At 39.6% G+C, this 24312-nt stretch overlaps 3 protein-coding genes across 3 annotated transcripts in view; all 3 read right to left on the reverse strand.

Moving 5' to 3' along the window:
• Positions 1 to 5385: 5385 nt before the first annotated feature.
• On the reverse strand, positions 5386 to 7000 carry LOC146451706 (neuromedin-B receptor-like). The gene has a single exon (XM_085098971.1). It carries the CDS (start codon positions 6954 to 6956, stop codon positions 5796 to 5798), a length of 1161 nt encoding a protein of 386 aa, XP_084955097.1. The 5' UTR covers positions 6957 to 7000; the 3' UTR covers positions 5386 to 5795.
• Positions 7001 to 14948: 7948 nt separating this feature from the next.
• LOC146451708 (prolactin-releasing peptide receptor-like) lies at positions 14949 to 17421 on the reverse strand. The gene has a single exon (XM_085098738.1). The coding sequence runs from the start codon at positions 16656 to 16658 to the stop codon at positions 15639 to 15641; it is 1020 nt and encodes a 339-aa protein (XP_084954864.1). The 5' UTR covers positions 16659 to 17421; the 3' UTR covers positions 14949 to 15638.
• LOC146451707 (alpha-mannosidase 2C1-like) overlaps positions 14949 to 24312 on the reverse strand; it is a 44797-nt gene continuing 35433 nt past the window's right edge. Inside the window, exons 34-35 of the mRNA XM_085098721.1 lie at positions 23221 to 23338; positions 14949 to 15109 (exon numbers count right to left, since the gene is read on the reverse strand). Of these exons, the coding sequence (XP_084954847.1) occupies positions 23227 to 23338 (112 nt within the window). The 3' untranslated portion in view covers positions 14949 to 15109; positions 23221 to 23226. The remainder of the gene's footprint in view (positions 15110 to 23220; positions 23339 to 24312) is intronic.

Consider the following 24312-nt stretch of genomic DNA (forward strand, 5'->3'; position numbering starts at 1 on the left):
AGAAGCTAAATTGGTTCAAAGACCGGTATGAATATGCTAAACATGTGAGTAGGAATGACTTCGTTAGGCCTTCCAACTCCATTTTACTCGTGAAAACTATAACCAATTCCAGACCAGCCTCACCCCATTCAGCCAAAAGTCGTCAATATCTATGCACTACTTCAACTGGTTTCAAAACGTACCTTTGCTACTAAAGAATGGACATCGTTTGTGTAGTTTCAAACCACCCAAAATACAGTATGTCTTTAACCCGTAGCTAACTGTTCACTTATAGTTGAGACACCGAGACACCAATGCTTCTTTTACTGGCAAATTAAGGCTGCACCTGCATTTCACATCTCATTCCTTTTATTTACTCCAATTGGTTTCTTCATTAATTCGCTCTAATTGCTTTCAGATAGCGCCTCACAAATAAAATTTTCAAAGCGGCAATTTTGTTTTAAAACATCTCTTTTAGTGAAGACCTTACCTGATAATATATATCGCGAAATTTACTCTGCATGAAACGTCGTCTCTAAGACAACATTTAATTTCAATCATTTAAGTCTTAAGTTCCTCATAAACCAAATTGTTCAAAAATAGGTTTGCTTCAAATCTTGCATGTAAATTACACTTAAAATACAATTGTCGTTTTAGCCTTAAACGCTTTCTTCCTCCGTTTCCAGCGGGGTCCCTTCGTTGGCAAAAATTGAATTTTTTGTAGTGAAAAAAAAAAAAGCAAAATTTTAACAATTTTGATAACTTTCCACAACAAAAAAAAAGTTGCTCCAAGGCCAAATACTACGATTCGTGGATAATAATATAACTGACAAGACTTCCTTATATCAAAATATTATTGACATTTTTACATAATTGTTTCCCGACCAACCATCACTGCTTGTAAAAAAAAGGAAAAATGGGTGCACAAAAATGCATGTAAACTAATAGTGAGACGTCCTACAGCAATGCCCTTGAGGTTATGATGAAAACACAAAGACTTTTTATCATAAAATAAAATCGTGCGGCCAGATGGTTTTAAGACCCTGGCGCTGCTTCCAAATACTAGCATTTCTCAATTTTGCAAAATAGGAGCTTCCACCTTTGCATAAACCTCACAAGGAAGTATGACTTGAAAAACGCTCTTCAAGATAAAGAAAAACACTGACATAGTTTCACAATAAAGTACACTGCAATTTTATGTTGGTACTCACGTAAATAGCAGTTTATGACTCCTCTCTAAGACTGTGTGGAATATTAGATTAGATGGAATCTGATTACCAAAAGCCAAGCTTGTTTACTTGAGCGCTTCACAAAAACCTTAGAAGCAAAATACAAACTTGCTTCGCTTTGAGATGAAAAAATTTGGCCATTGTTCATGGCTGCTTTTTATTTAAAAGTACAAAACTTAAGATAATAACTGACAAATGATGAGGGAACAGCAAGGAATTTAAAGCTCTACCAAAGATGATGGCTTCGCTTTGAGATGGAAAAATATTTTTATTCGGTTCCAAGGTAGATTTGAACCCAACCCCTCTTCCCCGGAGGGCATATAGCATAATACTGCCCCACACCGCATGCTTGTCTACCTTCACAGTGAGTAATTTTTGTATTTAATGATTGTTTCTGGTGCCAGACTATCTGGCACCCGTGGCGCAACGATTCTAACAGCTAATTGCTTTGGATCGCAAAAGAAGAATACGCGAATGAGCAAGGAACACCCTAAGGCGTTTCTCCATCGTATTTTCTCCTTTCATTTTGCACGAAATCCCTGTTTCAAAACCAGTTTTTCGGTATAATGGAAAGGGGTTTTGTAGCTCCAAACCAGTCAAAGTAGCGTATTTTCTTTAGCCGTAATGCATCAAGCAATTCCAGCTGTGCCCATCCCCCCCGAGCAATAGTGGGGCATTTTCCCACACTGTCCATCCCGGGGGTTGGGCATTAGCCTTCTACCCAATTACCCCAGGGCTTTTGACCATCTCACTTTTTTCACCCTACAGCATTGTCGCTTTCTTAATGACAAATTCATCGGCAAATATAGCAAGTTTCTTATTGAATGCGTCTAGATTGGACATAAAATGGGACTCTAGAGCTGTAGAATGACCTATTCTTGCACTAACTACGGGAAAACGACCCAGCTAGGACTTAATTTCGCCTGAATTACCTTAGGTTTTACTGAAAGTAAGACGGCGAAAAACGAAGAAAATAAAACATTTTTCACATGTTTGAGCCACCACCCCGGGGCATTTGAACAACTATTTCGGTCCCGGCGGTGGGGCATTTGCCAGTTTGTTTTCAAAAAATCCTAATTCCCGGGGGTCGGCCCGGGGGGGGGGGGGGGTGGGTACTGTTGGAATTGACTGATGCATAAATGACAGTTCGCTTGTGGTCAAAGCACAGAGACAGTCAGGCGTCTTTTACTGACAAATAATTATGGCTACACCCACATCTTGCCACCGGGGGGTAGCGCGCTTCTTAAAACTCTTGCCGAATTTCAGACCAAAATATGTGATTTTTCCTAACCTATTTCAGACACGACCTTCTTTTCGATTGCATACCATCCAAATTCTCCAAATTATCATGTTAACCCGCTAGAAACATACAAGAAGCTAAATTGGTTCAGAGACCGATATGAATATGTTAAACATGTGAGTAGGACTTCCAACTCCATTTTACTCGTGAAAACTACAGCCAATTCCAGACCAGCCTCACCCTATTCAGCAAAAAGTGGTCAAATCTATGCACTACTTCACACTAAAAAGGCTTCCGCGGTCAAAAGCGCCCTTCAATTTAAACAAGACTTATCCTTGTTAATCACAAATTTATAGAAGACGTTGTTTTTATGTGCGTCATGCATGAAAAGTTTTAATATCTTCTTTTTAATCCACCATGAGGTTTCTTATTATTTTTTTCGTGTTCCGGGATGTTCCTGAATGTTCCAGAATGTTCCATGTTCTGGGTTTTGTCCACGGCCTTTTCACAAGTGCGTTTATAATCAATCAATTACAAATGACGCAGCTATTTACTTCAGTAACACAGAATACACTTACAACTGCAAAAATTATAACATGCACTCATAATTTAGTGGCATGCATAAACCATGCCGCTTTTCTCGTGATAGCAGAGAAGCTAGCTTTTGAACAGGCTACGGTAGGGGATAGGACGAAAGAAAAAACCGCGAGCGAAGCGAGCCTGGGGGAAACTGTGCCGAGAGGGGAGCTGGCCGAGAAGGGACTGGGGGGAGGAAGGGAGTGCCCCCCTCGGCCAGCTTCACTCGGCTCGCTTCGCTGGCGGCCTTTTTCTTCGCCATTTCATTTGCCCTATCCGGCTACGGGAGCCTGTTCACAGGCTACAGAGAAGCGTGAACGTTGGTTGATAAGTTGTTGTCTTATGTAAAAAAAGTTTTAAGGTAGGTTAGTTCAGTCGGCACAAATCAAACCGCTGTCGACCAACTGCTATCCGTAATAATTTGTAGCTTTCGCCGGCAACTTTCTGAAGCCTTTTGGGCCTCAGTCTTCCGACACTTAAGTTATTTGGTTCTTATTAAAAAGGGTCAGTTGACCACAACTGGTAAAGAAACATGATAGTAAACTGTTGAATTTCTAGCCAACTCAAACGGATGGCATGGAATGTTTGCCGGAGTTTTCTTTGACATTTATTTAAATATGTGGTAGTTTGTTCTTTGTGTTTTATGGATCGAGGCTCGCGCACCAGCAGTGACAACATTTGTCTCTACAAACTATGTACTCATGATAAAATTCGCCGTTACCAAATTTTCAGTTTGGCAAACGCGCGCTTAAGACAGCAAAATATTCGCAAACTACACGCAACCAATCAAAGTGAAAATGAACACTTTATTTTCGTTCGAAAAACAATGTGAACATGTTTTTTTTTTTAATTAATAGAATTGCAAATTTTAATGCTATTAAGCCTTTTAACATTAAATCCCGTCAAATATTGTGAGTCAAAGTTTAGTCGCCACCAAATCAGAAACAGTCGATTAAATGAACCAAGCGGGAGTCGTTTTTGAATTTGAAAGATTGATATTAAGAAATGAAATGGCACAACGTGTATTAGTTGAAACGTATATTTACGGCCTTAAGCCAAAATGCGTCACTTCGTACCCTTAACGCCGAGCTCTCAAATTTCAGTGCCTTTTGTGATCCGTGGTAGGGACGTCATTTGATCGTTCACAATAAACGAAAAATCATCATCAACAAAAAGCTATAGACCTTGTTTTTTTCATGGATTCAAACGCAATATGTAAATTTTTCTTAGGTCACCCTCACGTTGCGGTGAAGCCTCAGTCAGTTGTTTTATTCATGCTTCAGAAATTTCCCTTTGGATATTAAATTAACTGTCACTTTTTGTGCCAGTTGAAGCTCCATCTCTATCGATTTCAACTTGCTTCAGACCGCTATAGGCGGAATTATCATCGCGTACAGCTGCCCGAAGATGATTCATCCGTGCAGATATTGAACTTCACCTAGGCATCGCCAGAAATGGTTTGAACTTCATGTCCAGATTAATTAAGTCCTATAACAAATTGCCACCTAAAAGTTAAATTTTGGAGCTTATCTAGCTCTCACTAAAGAACCCCCGCCGCGTTAAAAATTTATTGATTAGCGTTTCTATAGCTTTCTCGCGTTTGCCAAAAGTCTTGTCGAACACAAGGTGAGAACGACCGCGGCTCTGAAGACTGGTAGGCCAGTTTGACAAAAATGGTAGGAATTAAAAACGCGCGTACGGACTTGAAAACAGCTGTTTTGTTTTGTTTTGGCCCCATGCGGATGGGCCCTTAGTTTTGAAATTTGGAGATAATTATATTTTCTGCATGTAACTAACTTTGCGATCGGCACGGCCATTTTGAAAGTTGAGTAAATCATTTTCAAAAATTTCAGAAAAGAAGACTTTTAAATTTATTTCCGTAGTCACTTGTGCGGCGAGCCATGGGTTAGGAGTTTGGCTATCAGTACAATATTGTAGTTTGTGTGTACTGTTTTTTTCTCAGCAGTCTCGTTTTCAAATGAAAGATTTAAGTTATTACTTAGCGTTGAAACGCGCTTTTCTATCAAATAATGGTACTGAAAATTCATTTGTGGGTAAAGTTTTGACGAAAAGATTTCGTGGGAAGAAATTTTCAGGCGGGAAAATAATCTCTGTTTTGCGATTTATGGAAAAATAGCATGGATATACGCAGTAAAACATTTAATCCCGGTAACTAGATCTTATTTTTACCTTTCCTAGTTATAGGGAAGATGCGCTTAATGATTAGAAAACATTAATTCAAGTTAGATCACTCAAAAAAGTACCTTTTACAAGTATTTTATTCAATATAAGAGTTAAAGGTTAAAGGGTAAGGATTGCAGCAATTACAAACATTTTTAACTGATTAATTTCGTACTAACCCGTACCCGTAAAAGGGCCATTACTGCTTTCATAGTTAATCATATATTTTTTACAAACGCCGGGAGCTAATTCTATATATTTGCGGTTAAGCGGACTGTTTAATAACTAATTTTCAATGCTCAGTTTATAGTTTAGGCGGCATTTCAATTTATAAACCTTGTCATTTTCTTCGCACGAGCAAGAGAGTTGCTCAAATTGCTTTTGTTATTCCAGGCCTGTCAACTCCGAGACTGACTTCGCTTCAAAATCAGTATTTATACCAATTTTCTGATTCTATTTTGATACGCAAAAGTCAGCATGCAAGTCTTAGCTTCGCGCCCTGCTTGCGTCTAAAGTTGTACTTATTACGCCCACTAAAATTGAGCGTACATTAAAATGTCTAAAATCTGGTCATTTATGAGTGAATTTATTTACACTGGATTTTCCATTTCGTCTTTTTCTGGCCCTTCAGCGACATCTTCTTCGAATTTCAAAACGTAGTTCCGGGTCGTTTTAACCTGCGTGTTGTTCTCAGGGTATTTTTCGTTCCTACAGCACGCTACGATGCCATTTCTAAAGTCCGCGCTCATTACATACAGAATAAACGGGTTGATGACATGTTTTACATAGTACAGAGCCAATGCTATGAGATCGATATACTCGAATGTGGGACCAATCGAGCGGGGCTCAGCAAATTCGCGATAAAGCATCGTTATCCCACGCGGAAGATGACAGATTTGGAAAGCTATCACCAAAACAAGAAGCATCTTCACGAGTTTTTGTTTGCGTTTCACGCGCGCGGCGAGCCCAGTGCAAGACATTCGCGAATCGAATGACGCTCCCGACTGTATCAAGTTTTCAGTTTTCGAAGCCACTTCAGCGATGATATCACTCTTGCTTTTCAGTGTTCGTATGATGTTTATGTAGGCGTAGCTCTGAATTACGAGCTGTGCAAGGATGAAAATCAACACCAGATAGGTTTGATAAACTCTGCGGTACAGTGTGGTCCATTCAGGAAGACAGTACACCACTTCTTTGTAGGTTTGGAGCTTCAGTGGGATAGTTAATGGAAGGCCACCGAACACATAGCAGAACACCCATATCCCCAAGATAACAATTCTTATTTTGCCAGCGGACAGTCTTGGCTTGAAGGGACTAACTGTGGCTCTGTAGCGCTCCAAAGCAATCGTAGAATGCGTCACCACCGAAACGCACACCATAACATCTTGCAGAGGCGGTATAAATCGACAAAGGGCGGAACCAAAAGGCCAACCCACAAAATACAACTCTGCGATTCGTAAAGGCGCCGCGAGTACAGCGACTCCGAGATCCGCTGCCGAAATATTCGCGATTAGAAGACCGCAGGGATTTCTCAGTCGCTTCCATTTTAGAATTGTTCCCAGCAAGGATGCGTTCCCGAGAAAACCGAACGCGAAAATTACGGAGAAGAATGTAATGACCATAATGTTAAATGACCGCGGATCAAACAGTTGTCCTTGGTTTTCGGTTTGCTCCGTGCCATTATTTCCGAGCTCCATGGTTCGGTTTGGTAGCTGTATATCGTGGGTGAAGTTCGTTAACGAGTTCGCCATTTGTTATTCACAATTAATTAACAAGCGGTTGATGTATTCAGTCAGCCAACTTATTACTAATTCACGAACTAAGGCTTGTTTCGTTAAATCCTGTAAGACAGACAGAAACATGGATTAAAGTGGTTATATTGGATGATAAATAGTATTCGGTGTTCACATTTTCAGTATTGTGTTGAGGTAAAAGGTTTGCCTTAAAGCTACTCTCCGAGTGAGCTATAATCGTGCAAATTCACTTTATAGTACCCCGCCAAGCGAGACGTTTATCAAACGTGTGTCGCCAGCAGGTAACTTTTCCAGCAATGTCTTAACTTGCATTTTGAGTGACTAATATAGTTCAGTTTGGAATTAACACATAAAATGAAGCTTCAACATGGCTTCATATGAAAGACTGCAGTGCCGGACTTGTGCGCTACTGAAAGCCAATGAAGGCCTTTAATAATGGATAGACAAATTGGGGAGCCCATTATAAAAAGAACCGAAAAATGGTTAAAAATAAAGGACGATTATGCAAGGTGACAGAGATATATCATATCCATTTTCAAATGATTTAACAAGAGTGAAAAGGGAATGTATTATATAGATGAAAACTTTTGCCATAAATAATGTCCATTCTGGAAAATGTGCCAAAAGTACGTATCTGGCTATCCGGTTAAGATTCAGAAAACTTTTAATCTTACTTCTTCTACCGAGAAAAAATTTGCCGTTAAATTAGTTCTACTATCGATAAATTTGGTGTGGGAGACTAAGTCATCAGCCGGCCGACCGGCCGGGACAAACTTCTAACCGCCTACACAATTAACTATGCACCTTATCGTTGACAGTTACTGATACAGAAACACTTTAACCGGCCAGTTTGGCGAACGGTCAATAACTGGAATTTTGTTATCTATACTGACAATGTTTAACTAATGCCGACATCCGAATAAATCGCCAGTACATATTTTTCTACCACGTATACTGATTGAAATAACAAATAATACTGTACAAAAACGATTTTTTTTCTCTTGTTTGGATAGCGTTTCAGTCAAGGTTTTCTACTTCAAGTAAACCGGGAAAAAAACTGATTAAGACATATGGCTTACCGTAGCTTCTGGAGGTTCTGCGGAAGCATAATCTTTGCAGTGCTGGGGTGGTTTATACTGAAACTTTCGTGTGAGCCTTGAATATATAGTGCTGTATGTTTGGTTTTAATTCTTTGACTTGGAAATTAATGGTAATTTGTAAACAGAAAGGACAAAAGAATTACGTCCGTAACATTTGGTAAATTCATCCTTTTTCAGGGCTTCCGCGGAAACAACAAAAAAAAAGCTGCAATTGGGAAAAAATAAGTAAACGATAAATATTGATCGTTTTTTAAAGCCAACCATGTTTTGAAATACAAACAACACTTAACCTTCACTTTAAGTTTGTAAACAGTATAAATTCAAAAATCCGGTGAACTCATTTAAATATATTCTCGAATTATCTCTGTGGCCAAACAATGAGAGGCCCATTTCCTGCAATAAGTTTATTTGCCGGATCTTCGTCAATAAGAGCTTAATCGTTAGTGTGGATTGTTTATACGTTTAAACGGGGACTTTTCAAATCGCCCATTTCTTCTTTCAAAGGAGATTAAAGGCTCTTTGTAAGACTGATTACAATTAACGTCATCGGAGATCCTACGCAGCTGAAATCAACTAAAGCTCACCCCTACAGAAAATAAATCACAGCCGCAAGTGTTCATGGTATTTTCTCCCATCCACCGTATTTACTCGCAGTGAGCGCCCGGGTGCTTGTATAATTTTGGCCGAACGGGGTAGGGGGGGGGGGGGGGGTGGGGGTTTATTCGAAAGAGAGAGGGAATGGGGCACTTATTTTTTCTTTCAACAAACTGGTCAGATTTACAATCATATAATTTTTTTATTACAAATAAGAATATTATTGTAACTTTGTGACATTTGTTTCTTTCTTAAAAAAAATTGTGCTTGAAAATAAGACAATCAATTAAAGCACGTAACACACTCGGACACCAACCCACGGCCTGGCCAGTACCTTACGCCTTAGGTTGGTGTCCGAGTGTGTCACTTGCTTTAATTGATTGTCTTTTTGTTTGAAAATAGTCAATTTTTTTAATCAAAACTGAATTGTAAATAGGTTTTAATAGTTCTTTTTTTCTACTTTTAACTTGTAAATAGCAGTTGGCTTGGAATATGTTAATAAAGAGACTATTTTAACTTTAATAATAATAATAATAATAATAATAATAATAATAATAATAATAATAATAATAATAATAGTAATAATAATAATAATAATAATCCATTTAAACGCAAGCACATGGACTAGAAATAACTGGAAGTGACTTGAAAGGAGAAGAAGATGTTATCCTACATTGATCTCTGTCCGGTTCGACGTTTAATGAAAAGATTATAAAAGTGACAATAAAAACAGGCTTTCCTTGCGATTGCCTTACTATTTATAATTTTTTGGCAGAAATTACCCTTTTGTTTTTGAGCCAGCTATTGTGAGTGACCAGTGCGCCGTAAAAACTGAAATTAAATAAATAAATAAGTTAAAAAAGAAATAAAAGCAAGAACGCAGCTTACATTTTTATCAGCAATCACATAAAATTATGAGCAGGCAAAGAGCATGAAATAAAGACATAAATAAAAACAAAACAGAAAAAAAGTTGGCACGCTTAATATAAGAAATATGAAGTTCTCGATCGAATATCCGCTTGATAACCCATTTCGTAACTGGTGATTCATCGTCTGCTCAGATTATATTTGGTATCAAACAACAAGAAGCTAATAGCAGCTTGAAATCGGGCCGTCTTTAGCATATATAGTTTTGTAACGAACTGCATATTCCCTGTTTTATGGATTGTTCAGTTTTAGTGGTGTAATTTTTGTATTCGTTTTGTTGTAGCTGCTATTGCATGGGATAGCTGTGTTTTTCGATTTGGCTGTTTGGGAAATAATTACTATTTAGTAAAAAAAAAATTTAGTAAAAAAATAATACTTACTATTTATTCAAGAATTACTATTATCTCAAAGTTCTTTTGTTTGCAGAGGTGAAAGGCGACAGGACCGATGTTACTTTCAATTGTGAAGAGCAAGGCGGCGACTTTTTATGGGCCTCCTTTTGCTATCACCTGTCTTTGTTTACTTATTTACATTTTTGTCATTGAGAACTTTGTATTCATTTTAAATATTTATCCATTTCTTTTTGTTGCATGGAAACGTATGAGAGGAATTTGGCTGGAAAACTCCGTCGACTCTTGTAGGAAAACGCTGAAAATTCCCTTTACTCTTGACATAAGTGAAGCGAAACTTGTTGTAAAGAAGTTATTATACTTCCTTTAGAAGGTGTTTTCAGCTGTGAAATTGGAATCTTTAATGAACGTTTGTTTTAGGCTCCTGCTCGCTCGCACCTTGAAGCCGAGCTTACCGAACCTCATTAAAATCCAACTTCGCTCGCACACTTTAACACCTCTAGGTTTTTTGTTGCCAACTCAATCGTTTTCAGTTAAATTTTTACTCTTCTTTTAGCCTTACACTAAAATCTATTTCGACAGGATTTTAGTAAAACTTGGTTACTTTCAAGGCTAACGATTTGAATTGCTGTATTGGAATTCAGACTTTCAGATATCTTCAGTTTTCCAAATTTTTGCACAAACAAAGAAATCTTACCTAATTTCTTATTCTCTTCGCTTTCCGGCTCATAGCAGCTGAAGACACCTACTTTTCGCATAAAAGTAACGTTTATCTTTAGGAAAAACCAATTAATCTTAGCGTTTAACATAAATAGTACTGCTTGTAAACCGTTGATCACTTAACCCTGAGCTTTATGAGAACGACGAATAAAACAAGTTGGACGCCTATCCTTGTATTCCTAAAATCTGTCCCGTAACAGTTTGCTAGCTTCAGGACATTTACTTATATAATGTGTGATTATCGGAAGATACAAGTCCAGCTTCACTATATGATTGCCTATCATGCTCCGACTCTTTACTGCATGGGTGGTACAGAAAGTAGCCGACTACATAAATCAGAATCGAAAGGTTCTTTAGTTTAGTGGTTCTTAGTCACGGATGCAACTGGGAACCTAAACCTCACGGACACAAAATGTGCCTTTAGCATTTCGGGTGTGCTACCAATAAAGAAAAAAAAAATTTAAATGGGAAAATCCACATAAAGTATAATCACAATTTCCGAAGAGATTTTGCTGTTCAGGGCTGAGTTTCTCGAAGCATGGTTAGTGCTAACCATTGGTTAAGAGGTATTTTAAAAAACCTATAGGTTTTCATGGTATTTAACCCGTGTTAGCGCTAACCATGCTTCGAGCAACTGGGCCATGAAAGTTCACAAGTTCAAAGAAATTTTACAATCATTATTGTGCCAGGACTGCCAGACAACAGGTAATAGAGGGCTGTCAGTACTTTGCAAATAGGAGCTAAATGAACAATTTAATTAGCTGTTTTAAACTAGTCTAGCAATCTAAAACTGGCAAGGACGTGTTGCTTGACTACCACAGGTAGCATGGACAGTAGTACTAACACTCGAATGCAAAATAAAACAATGCAACACGTAAGCGAACTCACTTACAGTACGCAGTGTCTCAAAACCTCTCGGCATTAGCCTTCCAGACGAAAGAAATCAAATGCATCAGATTTCCCAGTTCTTTTGAAGTCCGCATTTAGTGTACATAATAAACACAACCTCGATCGGAACCTCTCTCCCAGGGCTTTTCGGCCGTGTTCAAAAGCCCTGGGAACGAAGTTGCCGGATCGTGCCATTGTTATGTTGTGGCTTGATTATCACAGAGAGACCAGTCGTTATTTCGGCATTTCTTGACTTTACCATTAATTATTCGTTTTTTTAACTTTTTTATCATATTCTTTCTGTCTTCGGGTTATTAATGTTTAATTTTCAAAGGGTTTTATTGTGCCATTTAGCTCTTAACTTTAGAAACGCCCCTAGTGGATTTCCAACGTTTTGCTTTCTTTGAGCTTTCGGGAAATTGTCAATGTAGATTACATAGTATTTCCGTTTTTCGGACTTTTCAATGTTTTTCAAAAAATAATAAAACATGCTCATGGAAAAAGCCGACAGCACTTATTCCGGTAACAACTTCAAACTACCTGAATGAGCGTAATTAACGTTCAGCTTTCAGAAGTGTTACTTTTGTAAATGATTCACCGCAAGTTAATTTATTTTCCTTAACGAGTCCCCCTCTGAAATCATCGGTGTCCTTTATATGCCTTTAATTAAACGGCTCGACCCGCTCATTAAATACTCATAGGTAACCTGTTAGTTTACACACCTAGGAACTTTAAACTGGACTTAATTTTAGGCGATACTTTTCTGGCTAGATAACAGACACCTGTTTTTGAGGTTTCTCTCGCCATCTTCAAAGGAAAAGTTGCAAAGCTTTTGCCATCTTCAAAGCAAAAATTGTATAGCTCTAGTTACTGCCGGATCGTTTGATTCACCGCAGGTATTATAAAACGGCGAACACAAATGTATATCAGTAACTTGAATTGTATATAGGCCACTTTGAGGTTGAGCACGGGACTGGGTCGAGTTGTAAATTGTATCCAATTTATAAATTGGTAGAATCACATAAAAGATAACGTAAAGATTAGTCATTTGACCAGGTTTGGTACAGTTCAGTTGAAGAACAACCACGTTATGGACCTTGAGACAATGATCCAAATCCATACAAACGTCTCTAATTTTGTGACGGTGCGGCGCCCCCTCAAAGCAAAAATATTCTTCAAAAGCTGCTCATGTTTGTTACCCCTGTAAAATCCTTTTATATAACTTCTACTTCGAAGAAAATGAGTTGAAAATAACGATGTTAATCAATTTTCAAGTATATCACAGAAATGAGAAAAATTTTGAAAGTTTATATGGTTTTGAGGGAGGCCGTTTCAAAATTAGAGACATTTGTATGGATTTGGAACCCTGCTTCATGGTCCATAACTTAATTGTTATTCAACTAAACAGCACCAAACTTGGTCAAATGACTAATTTTAAAGTGGTCTTTTATATGGTAGTGAATTGGATAAAATTTGCAACTTGACCCAGTTCCCTGGTCAACCTCAAAGTGGCCAAACGGTGAAGTGATTACATCTACGATTATATCTATGATATTAGATTCAATTTTTACTCTTTATCCAGTAAAAACCAGTCATTAACTGTGTTTGCAAGGACCACCGCGACAAAATAAACGGTACCGGATCCTGTAGTAAAAGATCTAATCAGCAACAAATTGTTTGAAATTCGAATTGTAACGTTTTTGTCATATATCTTTTGTTTATGTATTTATGTTATCTATTATTCAGTAACTGTTTTAATTGTAAGGTCTCTTGCCACAGGGTCAGTCTCAAACATAACCAAATCAGCCTTGCCAACCGGGGCCATCTGCACCGTTTGGCAACGTCTTATATGGTCGGTCGAGAGGACAAAAGAACGAAGAGCAGAACAATGTTCCCAGCCCTAAAAAACAATGCAGCTGCAGGTTATCAGGGTCCAGTGAAAATACAGTCGGAACCCCAAGGGGACATGCCAAAGTGTCCGTATTATCCGGGTTCTCACAAAAACGCTACGGGCACATGTTTTATAGCTACAAAGACAAAAGCAGACATTTTTTACCACAACAAAGCGTTTAATTTCTTAACTGTACAGTCACGGTTAAGAACTGGAGAGATCAAGTCTAATCGGCTAAACTTGATTAAAATAAAATAAAATACAAGAAGTCCAAATACTATTGCAAAGCCGATACAACATGTTGATAGTTTCAAAACAATATTTCGGATGGCCTTCTTCAGGTTTGAACTTAGTAACATCTCAAATTAAACCTGAAGAGGGCTGGTCTGGCCAGCCGAAATATTGTTTTAAAATTTATGATTTTCCTTAGTTAGTACGCGCGGTGTGATTGGTCAATTTTGCGGGCCGTATTTCACTGTACGACCCGCTAAACTTCAACTAGTTCGCCTGACTAACCTCAGAGGTATAATAAATATCTTACTAACCTCGTTTTCTCGGTCCGTACTGTAAGTTACGGATGCTCGTTTTTTCTTGTTGATTTACGGCGCCGCGGAGAGCTTGGGCCATAAATCAACAGGAAAAAACTCGGTCAGTAACTTATAGTACGGACCGAGAAAACGGGGTTCGGTACTGAGGTGTATGTTGACACGTTGTACCAGCTTTGCAAAAGTTTCACATGCTTTTCAGAACACAATGAGAAGAGATTTGACTGTTCGATACATTCAATATCGCGGCTCGCATAAGGAATATGCACTGTTTTGTGCAACCTCGTTCGCAGGGTCTACCTGGGAACGAGGTTGTGTTGAGACAAATGATAAAAAAGGAAAATAATTTGAAGGTTCAACATTTGTTAGCTAAATTTCAGCTCCCCCTGCCCCTCGCTCGCCCCATATTATATTGCCAATACTGCTACCAACATAGTTAAAATGTTTTACTGTCGATTTTAAAAACCAATATTTATCTCCAGATGGCGTGAGGTTTTGTTGTTATTAAGACACATGCAGACCTCCTGGTCTACAATCCATGCTATCACCCTAGCAGGGTTCTAAAGCTAGAATTTTCGTTTCAACGTCATACTGAAATAAATCTTCGTTTTTTTAAAGATGCAAGAAGAACGCTGCTAAAAAAAAAAAGAAAAATTGGTAATATTGTACCTAACATTTCATCGGTTTAGCCTTCAGCGTCAAGGTCAAACAAAATATTTTTATTACGTAAATTATTACAAGAATTCTATCTCCTTGTTAGTCTGAACGGAAGCGGCCAAAACCTAAAGCACTTTACTTAATTCGTTCAGTATCCGGAGTACGCTTTCGTCGTAATTTTTAAAACGTGCAAATCAGTGAAAGTTATAAACGGCTTAGTCTTATAATGATGAAAACCTTTTTAAAGCAAGGAAAGATTTACCAGGCTAATCTTGCTGAGCACGTAAAGTGATAAATCGATTTTCCGTGCACAGAGCTGAGATATCAGTGTAATTTAATAAAGCCCCTATGTTACCGCCCCATAAATTACATCGTTTTTGTAATTAATGCTAGCTAGATAACATTAATACCGAAACATACTTTTCATAGAAGAATAGAAACCGAAGTTCTGATCACTTCCTCCAACGTGACACTTTATCTAGGAAAAATAATGAAAAGAAAGGAAGATAATCGGGCCATTAGCTCATTTGTCAGACGTCACCTACAAAGCTTTATTTACTTGCTCTTGACCCGTTTTCCTTTTTCAAAAAAATGGTAGAAATTTAGATAATTGAAGTATTAATTGCTTTCTTATCGGGAATCTTCTGTGAATTTTAAATGAAGATTCACATTACGTTTGTCCTAGAGAAAGCTAAAAGGTTTTCCACAGTTATCTACACAGGACGCTGAAGCATAGCAGTATTTTGAAAGGGGTATTTCGCAGAACGCCGAAAGCAACATTTCTACACTCATCTATGTAATATTTAGGGTTAAGCAATGATATCTGATTATACAGACGGTTAACTTTTAGCTGTTGTTTGGGCACACATTTGACATGCGGTTTTCTGCAAAATACCCCTGCCGTAATTAGGAGGTTAAACTTAAGTGTGTTTTTAGAGCTCCGAGCCACTACCTCAGGTCAACAGCCGAAGTGTTTTAGAAGACATTGGCCCCACACTTTACATGTATCAGTGACAGATAATATGTAGACAGTTTGAACGGCGAAACTCAGTGCTTATGGCGAACAGAATAATAGGATTCATAACATGCTTCAAGTAGAATAAAATTAGCACAAAAAGATCCATGTACAAGAACACAGTCCTGTTTAAATTGCGGCCAAATTCGTACACCAGCATCATCACTCCGCGAGGAATAAAACATAATTGAAAAGTAAACACCAGAATAGCCAAGGTCTTGATGAGGCGCCGACGCTTGCGGTACTGTATCGCTCGAGATAACATTCGGTTCACCTGAAGGGCACATAGTGGAACCAGTCTTGCTTGAAGCGTTTTTAAGATCTTGAAATAAGACATAGTTTGTATGAAAAGGGGAATAACAATAAAGAGGATCACTAGGTAGACTTGATATATTGGACGATACAACTCGAAGGGCCATTCTATTGAACACACATGCATTCCGTTATTTTCTTCCACCTTCAAGACCTTCAAGATAGGGGCGATTGGAAGGGATGCAGTGATGTAGCAAGCTGGCCATATTGCAAATATTACAAACTTGGTATGGCGTAGTGACAATCGTGTTTTTAAAGGCCGCACGATTGCGCGAAACCTCTCCAACGCGATCGTTGTGTGCGTAACAACTGATACTGTTACGAATAAATCTTGCATCGGGGCGAGCAGACGGCACAAGAATTCACCGAATGGCCAGCCGACAAACACTTCGATGATTCGTAGAGGTGCAGCTAGGGATGCCACTGCCAGGTCGCTAACTGCTATGTTTACGATTAGAAGATTGCAAGGTGTCCGCATCTCTGGACAACGATACACGGTGAAAACGATGATGGAGTTGAGGAACACGCCAAAAAATGTCACAGCTGAGAAGAGTATGGTGACCGTGATTTTGTAAGCTTGCTCATAATGCTCTAGATCACCAAGATCAGGCGGTGTTGTTGGTCCTGAGTTCGCGTACGTTGGGCTGACGATAGAGGCCGAGAAATTTTGCGCGGATGTTGAAGTCGTTGATTCTCCCATCTTCGCTTCTGGAGGTTGACAGGCTTGGTTGCGACAGTGATGATTCACAAGTCAGACTTTCACCGAACTGTGTTTTTAGATATAGATTTTCACAAAAATGAACTTGATACGCTTTTTTCCTGTCGTCCTCTGTCTCCTCTCTCAAGGGGAAGCTCACAGCAGCAACTGATTCAACAGTCTTTAAATGCTCATATATGTCTTCAATATCAGTCTTAGTGACTTGTCATAGGTCAGTACTGTATACTGATTGATTGAGCCCGAGAAGTAAGAAAACTTGCGTTAGAAGCGAGTTTGGCTAAGCCGGCCACATGTGTATGCGATAACAATCGACAACACGTTGATGTCACCTGATTACTAAGTTCCATTTCTAGTTATCACGGTCAGGAGAAAAAGAAAAACTTTCCTTGTTTTCATAATATTGGCATTGAGGAATTAACGTAAGCTGTGGTTAGGAGCGATGAACTTTGGGTTCGCTAGGCATTTTTAATTGACGAGCACTTCGATTTTCTAAAAATATAACATATGGAATTAATTTGAAAAAAATTAACAAATTTTCAGCAACTAGCTGCAAACCCTCTGGGCAAAACAAGACACGATATCTGACCACGGCCATATTGACTATTGTTCGTTGTTCAGATTGAGCCGGCCTCGTGTGGGTGAGGTCATCTCATGTATTCACCATGTACGTGATTTGATTTTGTCTTGTCTCGGTTGGCAGACGGAAAAGAAAAAAAACTTAAGGATGTGTCATGGGGGATGGGGGGCGGGGGGGGGGGGGGTTATTAGGGATCAATCGCGCTTGGCTTGATAAACGCCTGTCACGCAAGTTAAGTTTTTTTGCGATGTCTTTAAATGTCCAACGGAATATCTTACGAAAAAAATAGGCGAGATTTTTTGCAAAGATGCATATTTATTTCCATTCTGGTGATCCGCCCGCCAAGACACTTATATCCTCGGCAGAATGTAAGAAAAATAAATTACTATAATGCAAGTATAAATGGGCTCACTGAAGAGCTGACGTTTCGAGGTTTAGGTGATTCGCTCAGACGGTGAAAACGAAGTATTCTTGATTATCACGTTATTACACCGTTTGTGTCTTGTTAGTACTCTCATGGAGGGGTTTAGCAAAAACCATTTTCCATTAGTCCGGTTGTAACAATTCACGGCTGAAAGTTGATCTGTACTTGGCCCACAGTGCAGTAAAGGCAGGAGAATATGAATCAACGGATGGCCGCGATCTTCTGTATTGCGGTACACTGGTGGAAGCTAAGCCTGCGAGGAAGCTCTCGAGGAAGAGGAGGAGCGGAGAGGGGAGAAGGAGCGAGTGGAAGCTAAGATGGAGCAACTTTATCAATATTACCACTTTCCCTTTTCACAAGATTCTCGTCCATCGCGGTCCGATGGTCGTGCGTCACCCCGTAGTTTGAGAGAGACAACTTGGTGTCTAAGGAATCTGACACGACATACAAAGACCAACCTAGCGGGGTGATAAGGGGGGGGGGGGGAGGGGGTGGTACTCCTCTATATAAACTATTCAGGTAAGTGCAGCGAAAAAAAGTATGGTTTTGGGTCGTTTTGGTCTGAAAGTCTCAAACGGGTATGGATTTTACAGAAACGGGTGTGGATTCTAGAAACCAGGGACTGGATTTACGAAGCAATCCTAAGTTAATTAGATGTGCCCTTAATATTGTTTCTTGACAGAAGTATATTGTGACACAAATTATAACAATAGTCTACTATTACGAAACAATACTTAAGATGTATATTAACTAACGAGGGTTTCGTGAATGTGGTCTCAGAAAAGACAGAAAAGAGTACCGGAAAATTACGTAATTTGCTCTGAAAGAACAAATTACCGCGTGTTCCTGCGCGGCGGAAATAAAGCGCAAATTAAATCACGGTCTATCCGAAAAATGACCCACAAACCGTTTTAGGTTCCAAAAGCTCATTGCAAGTTGATACTCGTCGTGCTGTGTGCAATCAAGGTTCTTAAGAAAATATAATCCCTGCTAAATGTGACGAAAGCGAATGTTTTTCCACGTTGTTTTAATGAAGATAGGTTGTTTGTTGTTTCATCAAAAGCGAATAAATTTCTGACATGGTGAAAATACGTGCAATGGTAACTGCTAACACCGACAACCCCAGATGTGATTTCTGACTGCATAACCGTAAGCACATGTACCATATGGGAAAATCATTCGCTTATCCGCACATTACATTCAGGAGGCCAGCCTTAGCCTCATGCTGACAATGAAATAAATCCTCCTTGAGAAATCTTTTCTCAAAGGCGTAAAAAGGCCATTTTGAGAAAAAAATATTTTAAAGTTATGCATCAGTCAATTCCAGGAGTGCACATCCTCCTCTCGACGGACATTAGTATTTTTGGGAAACAACTGGTAAATGCCCCACGGGTGCAGTGAAAAACGACGTCGAATTCCTCGTTTTTCATTCACGCCAAACTGCGGTGTCGCAGTAAAGTCCTCTTTCTCCTAGCCTGCGTGGCAGGCGCTAGAAAGAGAAAGGGAGAGGGGGAAATTGGGCGTGCGGAGCAAGTTTCTCGCGCGCCCAATTTTCCCCTCTCCCTTTCCCTTTCTAGCGCCTGCCACGCAGGCTATCTTTCTCCTGATACTATGGAATTGAAAGTTCGTTCTGTGGATCTCCCATATCATTTACGTCCTCCCCAATCGTCAAGACAAATGAACAGGAAAATGAAGAAACTTGGTGCCGTGTCGGTGGTTGCAATCCTGGGATTGTAACAAGGTAAATTGGCTACCGTAAAGAGATTCGAGTGCTGACGTGTCGAGCCGTGTTAGCCCTTCGTCGGAGCGACTCGAACGGCTAACGGCGTCGCCAACGCTCGAAACGTCATTACTCGGATCTCCTTACGGTGGTCAAATTACCTCATCAAATCCAAGCATTCGTAGTTAATCAAGGATTTTTATAAAAAACGTTTGTCTTTACTGATGAACTTATCGAAGGAATTGAACAGTGTTGTCACCAGGCCGTCAAATGGGTAGACCCAAGGACGGACAATATTGGCAAATGCCCCACTAATGCCCGGGCGCGGGGAAGGGGGGGGGGGGGGAATGGGCGCTGCCGAAATTGACTGATATCCTAGCGTTGTACTGTAGACTTTGTGGTAAAAAAAAAAAAAGTTTCATAAAGGGATAAAAAGGAAGAAATGCTACTTCCGCTGCCATGGCAATGGGATAAACAGCTCGTTCGCAATCATGTAAATTTTAAAAATATTCTGAAAAAAGTCGAACAGTTGTACTTTCCAATTCCACAGAAAGCACTTTTTCCACCCAATCTCGCAAGTCTACAAATTTTAGTATTTTTTACCGATCGAAAAAGTAGCACCGCCCATGAGGCCATGTAGGGTAACAAAATTCGGCTGTGGTCTGCAGGAAAGCCACGTGTCTTTGAGCCTGGCGATATCTAGATAGCGGTCAAACGCAAAAAAGGTAGCGCCACTTCCGGTTTTTTAGGGCCCAATATGAAACTGGGCTCAGTAGAAAAGATAAAGCTTGTGCTAAAGCAATGTAGAAAGCACTGCGGCAAAGCGAATTTCCGTTTATGATCAAATCAATCAATCGATCAATAACTTTATTTTAAAACGCGCCAGGGAAGGGTAAAGATCATTTGGGATACCTAGCTAGCCATCAACAGCATCTACAAAAACCCAAAATATTAATTACACTTGATAAAGAAAGTCAAACTAGAGCCCACAAATTGATTCAGCTGCACAATACGTTTATAGATAAAGTTCGGAAATCAGGCCCCAGTTGTTCAAAGAGCGGATAACTTTATCCACTGGATAAGTCGCTATCCAGCGGAGTAAATGTACTCCAACCAATGCTTTTGGCAAGTTTTACACACAATCGTATTCTTAAATTTGACTTACGCTTCTCCTCTATTCACAAATTACAGGTCTGTCGGGAAAATCTTGCACACATTTTATCTGCCAGATAGCGAACTATCCAGTCGATAAAATTATCCGCCTTTTGAACAGGTGGTGCATATAATACACGGTTCGTGCATCCATATCCTGCACTTGAAGATAATCCAATAAAATGGAATGGTCTTTTCATCGAATCAATGGAGGCCAGGGGTCAGATCCACGAGGCTCTCATAAGTTGAGATGTATCTCAATAGACTATTGTTAGTCCAACAATAGCCTTGTATGGGAGCCCCAGGTTCCTTATTAGTCTGCTGCTAGTAGAAAGAGAAACACAAAGATAGGAAAATACTATCCCCATTTTAAGAGAGAAGACTTGATTTTGAAAACTACTCTCATCCTACCCAGCGACACATCACCATGAAGACACAAATAAAGAACTGCCCCCAGGCTTGGAATCGAGTTTATCCAATAATTATCACTGTTCGCAATTGCCAGCAAACAGCTTTGAGTTACCAACGGAATGAATAATTTCCTGTTGCTCTCCCGCAACTAATTTTCATAAGCCAGTGTTAATCCGTCTTGACTGCTTCAGTGGTGGGGTCAGTATACTGTGAATTTCTCAGGGGTGGGGATGTTCTGCTGGGACTCAAAATCCAAACCGATTGACAGTTCATTCGTGCGTCAGTGTGTGGTCCTTTGCATTCAAATGTTCAGTAATTACTCCAGAACCCTTACCCAACACCAAACCATGTATGTACTTTGTAACCCTATTCTCGGGTAGATCGGACATAACTTGAAACTCTACCCTATCCTAGACCTGCTACTTTCCAATTCCTATCCAGACGTTTAAGAATTTAACTAAATACCTCATACTAGTACTGCTAATCAGTTTCCTGGTAATGGATACCCCGTCCTTCGGCAAAACTCTTTGATATTGGTATACGCTATTTCCGATTATACTGCTTAAAATCCATACCCTCCACGACGGTGTGCCTTTAGAAGAGTCTTAACTGTTTAAATTAACTGTGATGTACAATCCCCAACCTCCCCCTCCCCCTAAACCGGGGGAGTATGGGTTTTGAATACAGTTTTGGTCTGAAAATGGGTATAGATTTCAAGTAAATGCCTAAAGACAAAATACCTACAATTCTAGTACTTCCTTGATTTTCAACGCGTCAAAATCACCGCTGGATAAGGTCATCACTGGAATAAGTAAGCCGGACTGGGGGTACAATAGCGCCTTGACAAAATTAAAAGGTCACATTTTTATTTGGAGAGAATTTCTTTGCCTAAACACGCACCAATATTGGAGTGATTGGGTCATAACTTTGCATCCGTTTGTATAACCGAAAATATTCGATTATCTTAGGTCACAAACCCCCTAAACTGAACACCTTAAGAAATTAAAGAGAGTAAAATTCAGAATATGTACTACTATACGCCCTTGGCTATAATATTCGTTAACTGGGGTTACTTTTGTGCGATTAAGGTGATATCGTTGAAGAAGATTGATTCCGTTTGACAATAACAAAATCCCTCAAACCGCTACATAGACTAAACAGTCTTAAAACAGCATAAAACAGAAAACCATTAATAACGTAACATTAGCTGGACTTACATTCAGGAAAACTAATTCAATATTGACGAAAATGATGCTTGTGTCTGAGATTTGAGGGACGGAGGAGGGGTAGATTTGTCCATTGCAATATCGTGTCCTATTGCTCAACCAAATGTCGGTAGCGTTTGAACAGGTCGTTCAACATTGTTGAAAGTGTAAAAAAAATGTTGAAAGCTTGTTGAAAGCGTGTTGAATCAAGTTTAAATTGGTTTAAACTTGATTCAAAATGTTTAAAATGTTGAATTGCGTTGGAACCGTTTGAACACTCCGTTCATCCAACATTCGCCCAACATCCGTACAACTTTTGTTGAACGAATGTTGGTCAAATGTTGAAACCGTTTAAACGGGCCTTTAGGGGCCTTAAGCAGCGACAACGACGACGACGACAGTCGTTTCAATTAGCCAAACAGTGGCTCCTATGACTTTACGTGCGATATACGCTGCGGTACATTTCCTACCGTCCTCTGAAAACCAGCAACGTGAAATGACGAAATCTGAGGTTCTGTGAAGAACGTGAACTCATGATGATTAATTTCCTTTTTTTTAGAACTTTACAGCCGCCCTAAGGACGTTAGCTTCTGTGTACTGCGGCTCCATCACACGGCAGGACTAAATGCGTTGGAACGTATTCAACGCGAATTTAATTTTTAAGTTACATTTTCAAACTTTTTCACTGAGAGTTATCATCGGCCCTGCTTAATTTTAAGGACTAAAATGCAAGGAACCGCAAACAAAAATGCTGCAGGTTTTGCTGTGCTTCACCGTGCTGACGAGAGCCAACCAGCTCGAAACAGCCGTCCACGGTTGCATTTTTTGATTCTCGGTTTGGTCTCTATCAGGTCGCTGTCGTGTTAAGTTTTCTACGCAGTCCGATCAGCCTCGCAGTTATTTGAGCTACTTAAATTTTAAGGTCTATTATTACCTAAGCGCCTGCTACTGAATACGGGTGACTATTCCTAACCTGTTCTAAAGGCTGTACAGGGAAACTATTCCTAACATTACATAAAACTATAATTGTATTTTTCTCTCTAACTGAGCATTACCTGGTGTTAAAAGTAAAATAACAGTGTAGTTATTTGAAAAGGCCGTAAACTAAGTTCCACGTGACCAGACGACCACGTGACGTCACCATCTTCATCCGAGGTCTCCAGAAGATTGCACCTACAAAGGAAAAGTTCATTTTTTTTACAACGAGTTCAGTTCACAGGGCCGTAGCCAGTATGAGGCAAACCGAGGCACTTGCCTCAGTCATTGTTTTTTTTTTTTTTTCGGGGAAAGTAAGATTTTTTTTAAAGGAGAAAGAAAGGCACTAGCAGCAAATAAATTGACAACAGTTAAATAAATATATATATAAAAAAAATGTTAACGCAACATGGTATTATGTTTAATGATAACGCGAATCAGGCAGTGGCCTGAATTACAGATGAGAAAAATTAAGCAAAAAATTCATGCTAACCAGGCAGCGACTTGCTAAAGAAAACTGTCTCTTTTTTCATGTGTTTTGACGTCATTTCTCGAGTTTTCTGTCTTCTCTGATCTGAGTGAGGAAAATCTATCAAAATGCAGCGTTCTATTTCCGTGCTAGCAGAGGTCTCTGCTGTCAGAGACCTCTGCTAGCAGGGAACGTTCTATCTAATCAACAGCTTTTTTCAAAGAAAGCGGTAAGTAGATGCTCTCATAACATGCTTTCAGTTCTTCTCAATAATCGAAACAAAATTTAAGCTTGTTTTGACATTATTTAGCTAAGCAACTTTGACCATCTAGTAAAGATGGTGATGTCAGTGAAGAAGCCACCGGAGATGGTGGGAAAGAAGTTGTAGAGGCCGAAAGCGGACAGGCGACAGCGCGACTAAGTGCAGGAAGCTGTTCGTGCGAGCGCAGCTTTAGCGCTCTCCGCAAGTTGAAGACCTGGAGTGAGTTGCATAAAATTTAATGTCGGGTGTAACTGCTAAGGGCAGGCTTTCAGCCCAGTCACATTCAGTATTTTAGCACAGGTTGAATGGCCTTGCATTAGCCCAAGCGAGTCCACAGCGAAATCCCTGTGGACCCGCTCGAGGTTCTACAGCGATGGGATGCTAGTGGGAACAGGTGAATCACGCTGGCATTTAACAGCTAAATTCGTTGCCTGTTAGAAA

The sequence above is a fragment of the Pavona decussata genome, unplaced genomic scaffold, assembly GCF_977016875.1.
Source record: "Pavona decussata unplaced genomic scaffold, jaPavDecu1.1 SCAFFOLD_386, whole genome shotgun sequence".
NCBI lineage: Eukaryota > Metazoa > Cnidaria > Anthozoa > Scleractinia > Agariciidae > Pavona > Pavona decussata.

Bases quoted from the DNA above. Each gene is read 5' to 3' on its own strand.
- LOC146451706 (XM_085098971.1), bottom strand. From the start codon at position 6,956: ATGGCGAACTCGTTAACGAACTTCACCCACGATATACAGCTACCAAAC.
- LOC146451708 (XM_085098738.1), bottom strand. From the start codon at position 16,658: ATGGGAGAATCAACGACTTCAACATCCGCGCAAAATTTCTCGGCCTCT.